Source organism: Pinus tabuliformis, chromosome 3_2, assembly GCF_031772625.1.
Source record: "Pinus tabuliformis cultivar Carrire ecotype Pingquan chromosome 3_2, CPIR1, whole genome shotgun sequence".
Lineage (NCBI taxonomy): Eukaryota > Viridiplantae > Streptophyta > Pinopsida > Pinales > Pinaceae > Pinus > Pinus tabuliformis.
In genome coordinates this window covers 324,422,184-324,435,973 of record NC_142302.1, presented here as the reverse complement: position 1 = coordinate 324,435,973, position 13,790 = coordinate 324,422,184, and the positions used below count along the sequence as shown (strand labels likewise).

The 13,790-nt window shown below is 38.0% G+C and overlaps 1 protein-coding gene across 2 annotated transcripts in view; it reads right to left on the bottom strand.

Moving 5' to 3' along the window:
* LOC149180832 (serine/threonine-protein kinase 12-like) overlaps positions 1-13,790 on the bottom strand; it is a 287,777-nt gene that overhangs the window by 245,279 nt on the left and 28,708 nt on the right. For both annotated transcript variants that reach the window (XM_089416312.1, XM_089416313.1), the window contains exons 2-5: positions 6,049-6,123; positions 5,793-5,888; positions 5,486-5,571; positions 5,046-5,166 (exon numbers count right to left, since the gene is read on the bottom strand). In XM_089416312.1, coding sequence (XP_089272438.1) covers positions 5,046-5,166; positions 5,486-5,571; positions 5,793-5,888; positions 6,049-6,123 — 378 coding nt within the window. The remainder of the gene's footprint in view (positions 1-5,045; positions 5,167-5,485; positions 5,572-5,792; positions 5,889-6,048; positions 6,124-13,790) is intronic.

Sequence of the window (13,790 nt, the reverse complement as noted above, 5' to 3'; positions counted from 1 at the left end):
CATTAACTAATCCTTCATCGGTGACCCCATATTATGTCGGGTCTCCTCCCATGGGTGAAAGTCTGTAAATAAAAGGGAGCCTTAGCAGAGGTGACAGTGGGCTAAGTCTCCATTTGATGCCCTTGGCCTAGCATTTTCCCTTTAGGGATCACCCTTTAGGTCCTCTGCTAGTTTGAGCGGTAACAAAACCCATGCCTCAAGAATAACAATAATAAATTTATTTCTCTTTACAAAAAATACATAAAATCATGATTACATATGTCATTATGAAGACAAAACCTAGTTACATATTTCAACATAATCATTGTTCAAAAGAGATATATTATAAAGACCTTTTTGTGGAGTAACATTGATGAGACATGCCACTAAAAATAGACTATCTAGCCTATGAATAGAGATAGTGAAGCAACCTTATATATGCTAGAATGCAATTTGGTGAAGTCCCTAAAAAATTAGCTATCTTGGAGAAGCAAGAAAAGCAGCTAGAGGGAAAATTTATTTGAGTTGTAATTGATGAGTGACTGAAAAGGAAGTAATAGCGGAGAGGGTTGAGAATGTTATAGATGAAGACCTCAAGAACCGGATAATGATTTGTTAGGAGATGTATTTGGAGCCCTAGGAATTGCAAGATGAGTAATCTCAATAATAATAGGGTTGATTGAGGAAAGCTACAATTACAAGTAGTTGAGGCTTGTTGACGGATTCTCCTTAGTTGAGAGGGAGTAAATTTCTCCTCTGAGGATGAGAGGGAGTAAGGTTGGACACCGGTTCTCCCTGTGTCATCGTGGATAGGAAGAATGATGATTTGAATTAGCTTGGTTCTCCTTGTGTCAAGTATTGTGACAGATTAGGACAGGTGTCCTAAGTCAAGTACATGGACGTGAATAAGGAGAACGATGGATTGAATAAGCATCTTGGACAGACATTCTTGAGTCATGTAATGGGATGGATTAGGATGGAGATCCTAAGCCACATGGACTTGGATAAGAATGGTTCGATGGACAGACATTTCCTTGAGGGAAATGGTCTGGTGATAGATATACTCCAGGTATTCTAGGTGGAGTATGTACCACGGTGAGGTGATGTAGTGTACTATGAAATGCCTCCCAACATTGCGCTATGATCTTGTGAGAGATAGAGTGTACTTGTCAAGGCCTTGCTAATATGAAAATGCTAGTTATGATGATACTTTGATGATCATCAATCTGGATCCTTTCTTATGTGAATATTTCATCTTGAGATAGACCTATTGAGTCATTATGAATACCTCCCTAGTTAAGAGGGTGTGTTGGAAAATGTACCTAGTGTCGGTTTTCATAACGAAAGAAAAAGCTATTATCAAGTTTTATTTTTATCTAGCATGTTCTTCATGCTCAATAGAATCAAAAGGAGTCAAAGATATTTATAAGACTCATGTCACATTTGACTATTGTAAAGAAAGAAATAAAATTAGTATTATTGTAAAATTTATTGATTGATCTACAATGTCGTCCCTCCCTCTATAAAGTCGGCCTGGTTATGGCTTCATGGACAGCTATATAAGGTCATGTGTTCGAACTCTCTTGAGAGGACGTGCAAGCAAGAAAAATAACTCGAAGTCTGCAATAAGTCAAGTGAAGCAAAACCGAGAAACAAGGGAAGTCTTCAAACTTAATCAAGCCGGGGTATGTAACCTACTCTAAAGTTATTTAAGTCTACATCAAAGACGCGAAGATCTGTGAAAAGGGGTCGAAAATCTGTGAAAAGAGCCAAGTGTTTCTTGTTATAAACAAAGTTTTGGACAAGAGTTTACAATTAGAAATCGAAGTCTGCAATTAGAAGTCGAGGTCTATAACTAGAAGCCGAGATCTGTAATTGGAAGTCGAGGTCTATACTGGAAGCAATTGGAAGCCACAGAATTTTGTTGTGATTCAACTTCTGACTTTGACTTGAAGAGGAGGGTCGACTTGGAGGGAGTCTTTGGTCTTCATATCTCATTGTGAATTGATTCAATAAGAAGAGGATCGTTGGGTTTTACCCTATTGAGGGGTTTTGCCCTGGCTTGAAAGCCTAAATTCATGTGTCTCTTATATGTGATCTTGGATGAACAATTTGTGTAATTACTTGATGAAAAAGGAACATTGATAATCAAAAGAAAGAAGACTAATTAATCGCGAGTAATTACCAAGTAAGAAAATCTCTTTACCCTTGATTTTCTAACACGTTGTACATGACAGTAACTGTGTAAGGCCATAATTGACATGTATATATAAAACTACCCATGTCTAGTGATTGTAGACAGTGTTGATGTAATGATCCTACAATGAGAGTGGTGTATCTCCAAAATAGGATAGATATTTGCTTAAAATTCAAGTTTTTACATGGTGTGTGGTGCATGTTGATGTGCTCTAGATATGAATTGCTCATGGTATGTGGTCAACAAAACAGATTATGTTCATGCGGTTAACAATTGTGGACTCCCCTAGATATGGCGTTCAATAATGCTCTTTGTAGGGTGAGTGTAAGAGACAAAGATTATGAATGTTGATGCTATCAATATAGACAAGTGATTGTCCCTATCCTTGAATATGAGATCAACAACCTAGATTGTGAAGAAAAATGGATTGGAAAAGATGTATGTGATGAGATCCATGGAGCAATTGTACTAATGGAGATGTGTGCTCCAATTATCCAATTAAACCTCTTATAGCTTTGTATCTATTGATGATGATGAAATGGAGGATTGCTTGTTGCAATCAATGGGAAATAAAGTGTTGGTAGATGTCAGGTTAGAAGAAGAAATGTAGAGTTGGTTTGAGCTGCAAATTTGATAGTAGGTGTTCTTTGTGGATCAAATAATACACACTTTGAAATAGAATTTAGAATTTGGTTGAGTCAAAATTAGCCATGCATGGAGCATAACGAACATGGTGAAGCTTGATGTTAGCGTTGGTATTAATTAATAATTCTTCACGAAAAATAAATTGCCACCGCATGAGAATATGGTGGTTTTTGTGTCACTAGCTCGAGAATAAAAATGGTCCATGGGGAGCATTTTTAATCCATGGGGTTATGGCGGTTCATGTCATGGACAGAATAATTTGTGTAGTAATTAGCACTTGAAACCTTTGTGCCAAGAAATAAGTCCACTTCATTCGATTGGCTATACTATGGTGTTGAGTTGCAGCACGATCCATAAATCCTGGAAGTCGTATATTGAAGTTGTCATGTAGAGTAATCATTTATTAATTATGGTGTACTGAGAAAATGTCATTTGATTGCTTGTAGGAGTGCTTGATTGCAATTTGAATTTGCTGCTGCAAAGGGAATGTGTTTGCATCTAATAAGATTGATTGAGGTACCTGTGGAAGTGATCTAAGGCAGTGTTGGAGAACCTAACAACCATAAACCCCTACTACATATGACATCACCAGATTGACACATTAATTGATTGTGTCGTGCGGTGGTATCTATGTGGTTATTGTGTCCCCAAGATGCTATAATTTATGACGATGCCTTCATGATTTTCAATTATATGTTTAGCTCTAAATTTTCTTTCATGACACCTAAGGCGCACTATCCAGGCTAATCCACTTCATCTGAACAGTGCTGCTGTGATTATCTTCACAGAACACATCTAGTTGTGCATGCATTAACAAACAAAACAATGCATCCATATGGTTCTCAAAGCAAACCATATTCTGTGCACAGGAACTGATTCAGATGAATAATTAGCTGATTTGCAATTCATAGTAAGTGTATACAGGTTCTATCAAGTGCCGAACGACCTGGAGAAGAGGCACGATGCTAAATCAGAGGGAATAAAATTAGCAACACAGATGGGGAATGAATACTGTGGCAACAGTTCTTTCATTGTAGTCATTGGTCTTATCTTAAACAAATAGATGGACTGTCTAAGTTGGCTGGCTGTTGTGGTCAATAAAACAGTTAATGAAAATCGATTGCGAGCAACAACTGACATTTCTACAGACTCTAACTTTCATTATAATAAACTGGAACATAGCATAGAACCAAATTTAAATTACACAAGCATTTAACACAGTGAACAACAAAAATTACTCTGGAGAAACCCAAATGAAAAACACAACTCCAGGATCAAATGGCTATGGGCAGTCTTTGTTTCTCAGCAATTTGCAGATTACAATGAAGTTTGGTTCTGGATCATTCCTTTTCATCTCACGGGAATTTTATAGCGCTATTCCCTCTCTAATTCGCCAAAGAAACCCTTCTAATTTGTTGTGCCTGAGTTTATAAAAGATTGTGGTTTACAAGGGGATCATCTTGAAGGCCAGCATCCCCAACTATTCAGCTTTCCCGAAATCCAGCACTTGTCTTCAGCGCCTTGCATTAGCCAGAGCCATTAACAATTTGATGATTCCATGTGGATCCAATTCAGATCATCTAGCCATCTCGTATATCTATACATGTTTCCCTATATATTTCAATATCCCTATCCTTGCAGCTTAGAACAATAAAATTAAACAACCATCATCTAATTCCATAAAAATTTGCAACATTCTTTGTGAGAGGAGTTTATAACTTTATATAGAAATGATTCCTGCACTATAGTTTGAATGTAGTACTATGACTAACCTCTTGTAAATTGATAAACTGATAGGGAAAATAGTTTTGTCCAAGAGTTCAATTAAAAATGTATACATGATATACTGTGAACCTAATCCATTCTTCTTGCTTTCAATCAAGCAAATGATTAACTTTTTGAAGTGCAAAGGCCAAAACAGAGTCAAGAATCTTGCCACTATACAACAGGGCACCAAGATGACTACAAATTTTATCAAGCTAAACCACTTTTCACTGGTGATGAAGTGTTGTCATAGCTTCTTCATAACTAGCAGTCAATGATATGAAATGTGAATCCTGAAACTTCAACAGCTAAGCTGAACTTGAATGTAATAAAAATATTAATAAAGCAAACATGGGAAAATTGTTTAGCATTGGCAGAATAGGAAGATAGTTGAGTCAGGAAAGAGATAACTGATACTCTACGATCATTTTAGACACAGTTCAACATGTGGAAGGCAAACCTTTGGTAAGTACTCTGTGATAATCATCATGGGAATGCTCTGAGTGACAGCACCTAAAAACTGAACAACGTTTGGATGTCGTACTCTCTGCAATAAGGCCAACTCATCCCTAAATGCGCTCCTGCCACAACAAATGATTTCTCTCTCTATTACACATAAGCCACACACTGGTGGTGAATCATCAAAAAGGTGTAAGAATGACAGGTAGTTACTTCGAACCAATGTTGCAAACATCATTTCAAGGAATATATAGCTCAGAAGTACAAAAAGAAACTTATCAGAAATATCAGGGAAAATATCAAAAATTATAGGAAATATTGACAAGCATAAGCATGGTCCCAAAAATCTTGGAAAAACTTAGAAAAATAGGCAACCTAAAAAACTAGTAACTCATCTAACCTCTGAAGTAGCTCATTGTTAAAACAAAATGAATTACTTACACCTTTTCACCATCCGTAAGGACGTCCTCACCAAATGTCTTTACAGCAACTCGTATCCCCCGCCATAATCCAATTCGGTATGTTCCCTGCATGGTGTGAAATAACAGGATAAAGGAGTGGTAAAAAATTAACAATGCTTTAGCCTGCACAAATGCATGCTTTTATGAGTAAGGATTATTAGTTGTGTTAGTTCTATTGAGCATTCCATGCAGGTCTGTAGTGGAGATTTCTCGAGATAAGATGTTACATCTCAATAAAAGCTTCAGTATTTAAAAATAATTCAGGAATCATTCATTCTCAAAATTACCTTTGTAATTTGAACACTGTTTCTAAGATCCAACTCCTTGGGATCAACTTCGTACTCCGGAATGTCATGTTCATTTGTGACATGCATAGGAGCCCTCTACATGTTAAATTTTAATTATAAGAAACACCAGTGAGATGTATCTTCAAAATTACACTAAAGATAAACTGTCAAATGTAAAAATTTACCAATCTTTATCAAAATTTGATGAATCAAAACAGACATTCTGAATCTTAAAATAAAGCACACAAGAAACTACCGGCAGCACTGCACCATTTTCCTCCAAAAGCTTGCACACATCATAGTTTTTATAATGTATAGCATCTGCAAGTGGCTGTTTCAAAAAACTCCAGTTAAAGCAGATCAGAAATAAAGAATCGAATTAGAGAGCAGAACAATGTTCTTCATGATAGACTGACCATGGTTACATGGCTCAAGTTCAAAATACCATATGCAAACCACAGAAACTATTCAGAATTAAATATATTAGGAGCCAAGTGAAGCATTTCATCTCCATGGTAAAAAAATCTTTATTTTCCCTGCCACCACAGGTAAGGTCATAGGATTGATTTCCCCTTATTATCTCATGGCCCGTGATGAGCTCAGGCCAAAATTAATAGTTTTTAATCAAACATTGTAGGTCAGCATCAATAGTTGCAAATGAGAAATTCATAGGTATATATCAAAATACATACTAATATTAAGTGGAAATTAATTGACTTACATATAACACTCAATATAGTTTATATTTTCATGTCTTAAAAGAATTATGTCGCTGCTAAGTTGTCAGGGCTGGTGGGTGTGGGTTCAGAGACGTGGATGCAAATGTTGAAATCAGGTTGTCTTGGAGTTCAAGTGTACGTTACATAATATATGTAAAAAATCAAAAGATTGTAAAATACAAAACCAAAATCTATGTAAAATACTAAATAGTAAAACTTAGAGCATAAAATAATACAATTCATTGATTAATATTACTATAAGACTCAACAATAGGATTCAATACTCATAAATGTCAATATATAAGAGTCATGAGTTCAACTTTCTAAAATCAAAATTTTCACTGCTACCCCTTCTTACACAAACCCTTACTTTATGTGATATAAGTCCTAAAGCACAAGAAAGACCTTGGAGAAACTAAGAGGAGCTACCGACTGTCACCACAGTAGCTCCTCTCACTTTAGGCTGACTCTCCTCCAGTGAAAGAGGGATTTCCCTAGGAAAAAGTATGATTAAAAGTAGAAGAATGGGTGGAGCAAAACTAGGGTCTATCCATTGGGAAAGTGGAGTCAAAAGATAAAACTAGGAGAGATGGTTTCTAATGAAATAAGAACATAACAAATGTTGAAATCAGGTTGTGTTGGAGTTCAAGTGTATGTTACATAATATATGTAAAAAAATCAAAAGATTGTAAAATACAAAACCACAATCTATCTAAAATAGTAAAACTTAAAGCATAAAATAATGCAATTCATTGATTAATATTACTAGAAGACTCAACAATACGATTCAATACTCATAAATGTCAATATCATAAGAGTCATGAGTTCAACTTTCTAAAATCAAAATTTTCACTGCTACCCCTTGTTACACAAACCCTTACTTTATGTGATATAAGTCCTAAAGCACAAGCAAGACCTTGAAGAAACTAAGAGGAGCTACCGACTGTCACCACAGTAGCTCCTCTCACTTTAGGCTGACTCTCCTCCAGTGCAAGAGGGATTTCCCCAGGAAAATGTATGATTAAAAGTAGAAGAATGGGTGGAGCAAAACTAGGGTCTATCCATTGGGAAAGTGGAGTCAAAAGATAAAACTAGGAGAGATGGTTTCTAATGAAATAAGGACCGAACAGAGCTGGAATAAACAAACTACAGCTGTCCTTGAATTGCTGTCCACAAATGCAAAAAGTTATCCTGAGGAAACCTAATGAAGGAAGACCTCCAAACATGTGAGTGAGGCTACCGATGGATAATGCAGTGAACTTTAATTAAGAAGGAAGATAAGACATTGACATTTCCAGCAATAAGCACAAAGATAGACCCTAAAGAAAGGAACATTGTTACCCACAATTAAGCTCTTCTAAAGAAAGGAACAATGTTAACCACAATTAAGCTCTTCTAAGAAAAGGAACAATGTTACCCAGGAATTAGCCCTTCATGACATATTTGTTGCAAGAAGTTTCCAGCATTCGCATTCAGCAAATTTAGCTCCAACACATTATGCCTCACTAGAAAATCCCTTAGTTTTCATTGCCTTCAAAAAGATATTCAACTAAGCTCCACGGATGAACCCCCCCAAATCCAACCATCCATATAAATGGACAGAGCAAATCCTTGTATAGATTTGAGCTCATTCTCCTTTACAATAAAATATTATTTAGCAATATCTAGATCCACTTTATTCTGCAACAAAATTACGGGAAAAAGACTAAACTATTACAGAATGGACTCTCCAAGATGCAAAACACCCAGCAAAATAATAAACTAGTGTAACAATGATGAAAGTGATGTCACATGTCTTCTTCCTATGCAAAACACCCCACTGGCATGGGCTAGTTTACCATGCAAGTTGCCATATATCCTTTCCTTCATTGGAATTCCCTTCAAGAAGGGTCTTCAATAAACTGTGAAAATTTTAAGACTGTTGCAGTTAACTGGTTATTATTCACCTATCTGTTTAGATTATTTTGTATTCTGCAAAATACTTGCGGCAAATACTGAATAAAATACTACTGCTATGTCACTGAAAAATAATTAGCCACAGGTACTGAGAAAATAATGCACACACACAAATAATGAACATCAGCACTTTTGGAAAAATGTCCCTGGAAAAACCCCAAAGGGAAAACCAGTCTGCAGCTGAGGGTTTTATTTATTAAATTCTTCAGCAAACTCTATTACATCAGGTTGCCGTTAAATGGAAAACCTCCGGAAAATTATTCTGATCGCTTTTGCAAGTCTCCAGGACCTCCTGGAAGCTTTTCGACCCACCAGAACAAATTCAGCCTCCCTTTGAACCTTGCTCTAGCTCACATGTGCGGCCTGACAGATAAATTTGCCCTCCTGGCAACTCACACTGGCGGGGAAAATCGACTCGGCCTCCACTGGAAAATCTGGACTTCTACTGGCAAATTGATCTTCCTGTGCAAATCAATCTTTCCTGCAAATTTCCTTGCTCCGGAATTTCTCCCTCTCTAAGCAATTCGCACTGCCCACTAGGGAATTCGCACCCCTTGCAAGAGCAACTCACACCACTAGAAAATCAGCCTCTCTGCAGAAAAATCCCAAGGTTGAGGGGGAGTGCCCCCCACTCTCGAACCCGCTCCTGGAGCGCACACTCCGAGTGGGAGCGCATCAGGAGCGACCCCGGGAACGCACTCCCTAAAAAGCACTTCGCTCCCTACCTATTTAGGAGTGATAGAGGGAGCTATTGAAGATTGGAAACAAATTTTTTGAGTGGGGCAACCTAATGTTCAAGCCTATGGCCCTAGTGTTGATATGCAGTTCATGGTACTGTTAAATTCTTAAAGTAAAAGTAACATTCTCCTTTATCTTTCATTTTCATCCTTTTACTTAAATTTTTAACATTACCGTGAAATGACTCAGGATGTTTGAGAGTGGTTTCGAGTCTCGACCTCATTAGATTTCATATGGAGAAAGTAGAATTTTAAATCTCACTCAAAATCCAACAAACTTATCATTTTTTTAGGATTTCAAGATTGGGAGTATTGCAATGTTTCCATTGGATTTTGTCATGTACTAGAGTATGGAACTTGTATTTAATCAAGAGCACCAAGCCCTCTATGCGAGGGAGACTCCCAATAATCAAGAGCACTTAGGGTACTAGGGTATAGAACTTGTATTTAATCAAGAGCACCAAGGTCGTTTGACAATGCAAGAGGAGACTCCCAATAAAGCACAAGACAAGAAATTAGAAAATTTCCCGTGGCAAGGGGTTCAAGTAGTAGATAATAGATTTACTTTCTAGTTTCTCGTACTTTTTAAGTTTTTATAACTATTTACTCCTCCATATTTATTATGGTATTTTTTGTAAACAATATATGACAATTTAAGTTTGAAGTTGGCATTTATAACTCATTGGTAATGAATTATGAATATGATGCTTTGTGAAAGTTGAAAGTTGAAACATTTCATTTCATGTTAGATATTCTTTGTTATCGTTTGGTTACTTGGTAATGGTAATGGTTACAAGTACAAGTTACAACTTTAGTGATCAATGATGATAAATGTTATATATTGAATTTTGAAAGCTTGAAACTTTAAGATTGATGAATCATGAGACTTGATATGTTGTATGTTACTAACTTGTGGACGTGGTTGATGAAGATTATAACTTCTAGATGATTGATGTTATATGGTTCAATCCATGTTTTTATGTTTTTTATATCTAATTCATCATTCTACATGCTTTTGTTGACATATATGCATCAAAATATATAAAAATATATATTATATAAAAATTCACTCGCGAATCGGGAGCTTTTGAAAATGCCGCTCCCAAGGAACCTTGGAAAAATCGATCTCCAAGCCTCCCGAGTCCCCATAAATCGTTATGAAGAATCTCTCTGGCAATCTCTGTTGAAACCCTTGTCGTTGATGTCTCTATGCTGCCAATGCGCCCTTGCTATCACTACAACTCTATGTCTCGATGTGTTCTCCAAATGCCCTTTGATTTCCTCTTATAATCTCTCATTAGCAAATCAACGGCCATGATCTAATCACAATCGATGGCTAAGATCATATTGACCTCTTCTCATGACTTTTCTGAAAGTCTCTAGAGGAAAATTGATTTATCCCAATTAATATTGATTAATTAAACTTATTTCCCTAAGTTAGACTTAGGAAAATTAATTAACTACTTAATTAAATATAATCAAGGCCTTTTCTCACGAAACCTTTTCTGGGAATTGGAGAAAATGTGTTCCTTAGCCTTGCAGACACAATCTGAGACTAGAACACCTATCTGAGCTACACAAACTAACACTCCCTCTTAGGGAGGGAGGTGTTTTGCATAACACCCAACTTATCTCTGCAGAAGATAAATCTCACCTTCCCCAAAGCCTTCATCAGAGTATCTACTACCTGCTTACCTATAGGTATATACTCTAGCTAGACAATCTTGTGTTGCACACAATCCCTAATGAAGTGGTATCTAATGTCTACATGCTTGGACCTATCATGAAACACCAGATTCTCTGACAACATGATGCAACTCTGATTGTCGCAATGTATCACCGTCATCTCTATCCTCTGACCAAACAAGGCTACCAACAGCTTCTAAAGCCATATGGCCTTGCACATAACCATGTTTACTGCTATGTACTCTACCTCTACATAACTCAATGCCACTAACTTTTGCTTCTTGTTGTACCAAGAAACTACTCCTTATCCCATTCTAAAGCAGCGCCCTGAAATGCTTTTCCGGTCCACTGTGTTCCATGCCCAGTGTGCATCAGTATAGCCAACCAGCCTGACCCCATCACCTCGAGCATATTTGATCCCATACTCAACGGTGCCATGCAAATATCTCAGCACATGCTTTGTCGTTGTCCAATGCACTCTCTCCGACTCCACCATGAACTGACTGAGAGAGTTTACTGCATAGGATATGTTTAGTCTGGGGTTGACCAGATACAGGAGAGAGCCTACCAATTGCCTGTACAAAGTGGGGTCAACCACCTTTTCCCTAGATGCATCTATCTTCCTCCAATTAATGATCGTGGGAGTTGACAGGGCCCTACAATCCTCCATCCCAAATCTCCTCAAGATCTCTGCAATATTTCCCTTTACCAAGGAAAATCTCGCCATCCGTCTGCCACACCTCCATGCCTAGAAAATAGCGCATGGGCCCCAAGTCCTTCATCTCGAACTTTGCTACAAGGTCCCTCTTGCACTCCTCGATGAGCCCCAGTGAACTTGTTAAGAATGTAAAATTTTCTCTACAAATCAGCTAGCTCACTGATATCATGTAGAAATTTCACTTGCAGATCCAACTAATATATGCAATGTACTAAAGCATAATACTAGATCTACATCTACCATAGACTTAGCGGAAGCTTAATTGAACATGAGCAATATCAAGCATGAACACATATAACTGATAAGAAGGAATCAATCACACATAACACAGAAGAATTTATCTAGGAAAAGCACCAGCCTAAAACCCCATCTCTGTATTATCAATCAAGTGAAAATCCTCAACAACATACAAAAAGAATCGGCTCAAAAGCCATCATGCTCTCTCTGTACTCTGATGATGTAGCTCATGGACTATCTAGGCCTGTATATATAGGCTCCACAAGTCCTCCAAGCCCCTATTTCCTTGCGCAGTTTTGATTGGGGTCCAATTACATAACATGTGTGAATTGGCCAAATCATACCTGTTGTCACCTCAGGTCCAACTACGCAGTACCAGAAGGAATAATATTCCTTCCTCATGCAAGGAATATTCACTAGGAATATCCTAGCAACTGATAGTACATTGTCCCTCATCTAATCTCAACTGGGTCTCTGTCTAAACTGCCATGCATCAGTTATCCATGAGTGAATACTCAGTGATCTGAAAATACCAGTTGTCACATGCATGCAAGCATCAACAAATTGAATCTCATTAATTTAATAGCTTGTTAAATTAATCTAACTGGACTTGACTAAGTTAAACTAACTCAACTGATCCTCTCAATATAGAACTCATCCTTAATTCCTCAATCAGTGGAGCAAATCAAGGACACATTCCCCAATCAGTGGAGAAAATATTGCATGTTCTCACAAAGACTTCAAGTTCATAATTCCTTAACTAATTAACTCAAACTGAATTAATTAATTAATATTCAAACTGTTGGTAAGACCAAATTCGAATTTTACTTCCTATTTTAGACCAGGGACTGCCTAAAATAGGAATCCACACTACACTGCTAAAAATAGAACTTCTATTTTTAGCACTTCCATTTTTCATTCCCTATTGTCCAATCCAACACTGATACCCAAACTGCTATTTTTAGCAAATCTATTTTTAGCAATTTCTTGTTGCCAATTTTCAACACTCCCTCTCAACAAGAAAGGCTTCCTCTCGAACCCGATCCTGTACCTCTGGAATGTTCTGCATGCAACACATCTACCAAATGTGGTTGCTCCAGCAACTCTCGGAACAAAAAAACTCCCAACTGACCTCTCTGTTGGGCTAGAAACATACTCTGATGCTGAAGCTCTACCTATTGCTGACAAGTGCTCCCTCTCTGACCTCTGCGCTACTGCAACATCTCCATGCATCTCGCACCATTGCACCCTTCTATGTGCCACCCTGCACTGTGCAACACACTTTTGCCTCTCGCATTGCTGCGGCCTGCATGCTCTGCACTGTCCTAGGATTCCCTGCACTGTCGCTCTCTCTGCCGCTCCATCCGCATCTGTCTCTACCCAATCAGTCAGTTCCTGCTATTCCATATCGGGGCTCCCGTAGCAAGGTCTCATCCAAGAGGTTGAGTACCTCAAGGATCCTGCCCCTCCTCCTTGAGACGATCACTCTATATCGCCCCACCTCCTACCTGGAGGTATGGTTGCATGTGATCCCTCAACCCACCTGGCTCGAAGTTTCCCCCTATTAGAGGTCTCTGCATGAGCAGATGTCTCTACTCGATCTCCACTCAGCTTCCCCTGTTGTGGTTGCTCCACAACCTCCGGAAGCTGCTGCACCAATCGTGGCTCCTCCACAATCGTCTGAGACTTCTTCTAGCGCTGCATGTTGAGAGTTAATATACTCTCCCTCTCAACCACCAAGTCTCCATCAGTTGCCTTGCTTCTCAAGGCTTTGCATGCATCTTGAACCTCAAGAGCATACAGGTTCTTGACCCGTGAACCGATCTGCTTCACCTGTATAGTGATGATGTGTCTAAGGAAAACCTTTCCCTTACTGAAGACTACATCATAGCCTTTGTCTTCCAGCATCGCGATCGACACCGAGTTTCTCTTCAGTCCTGTTACA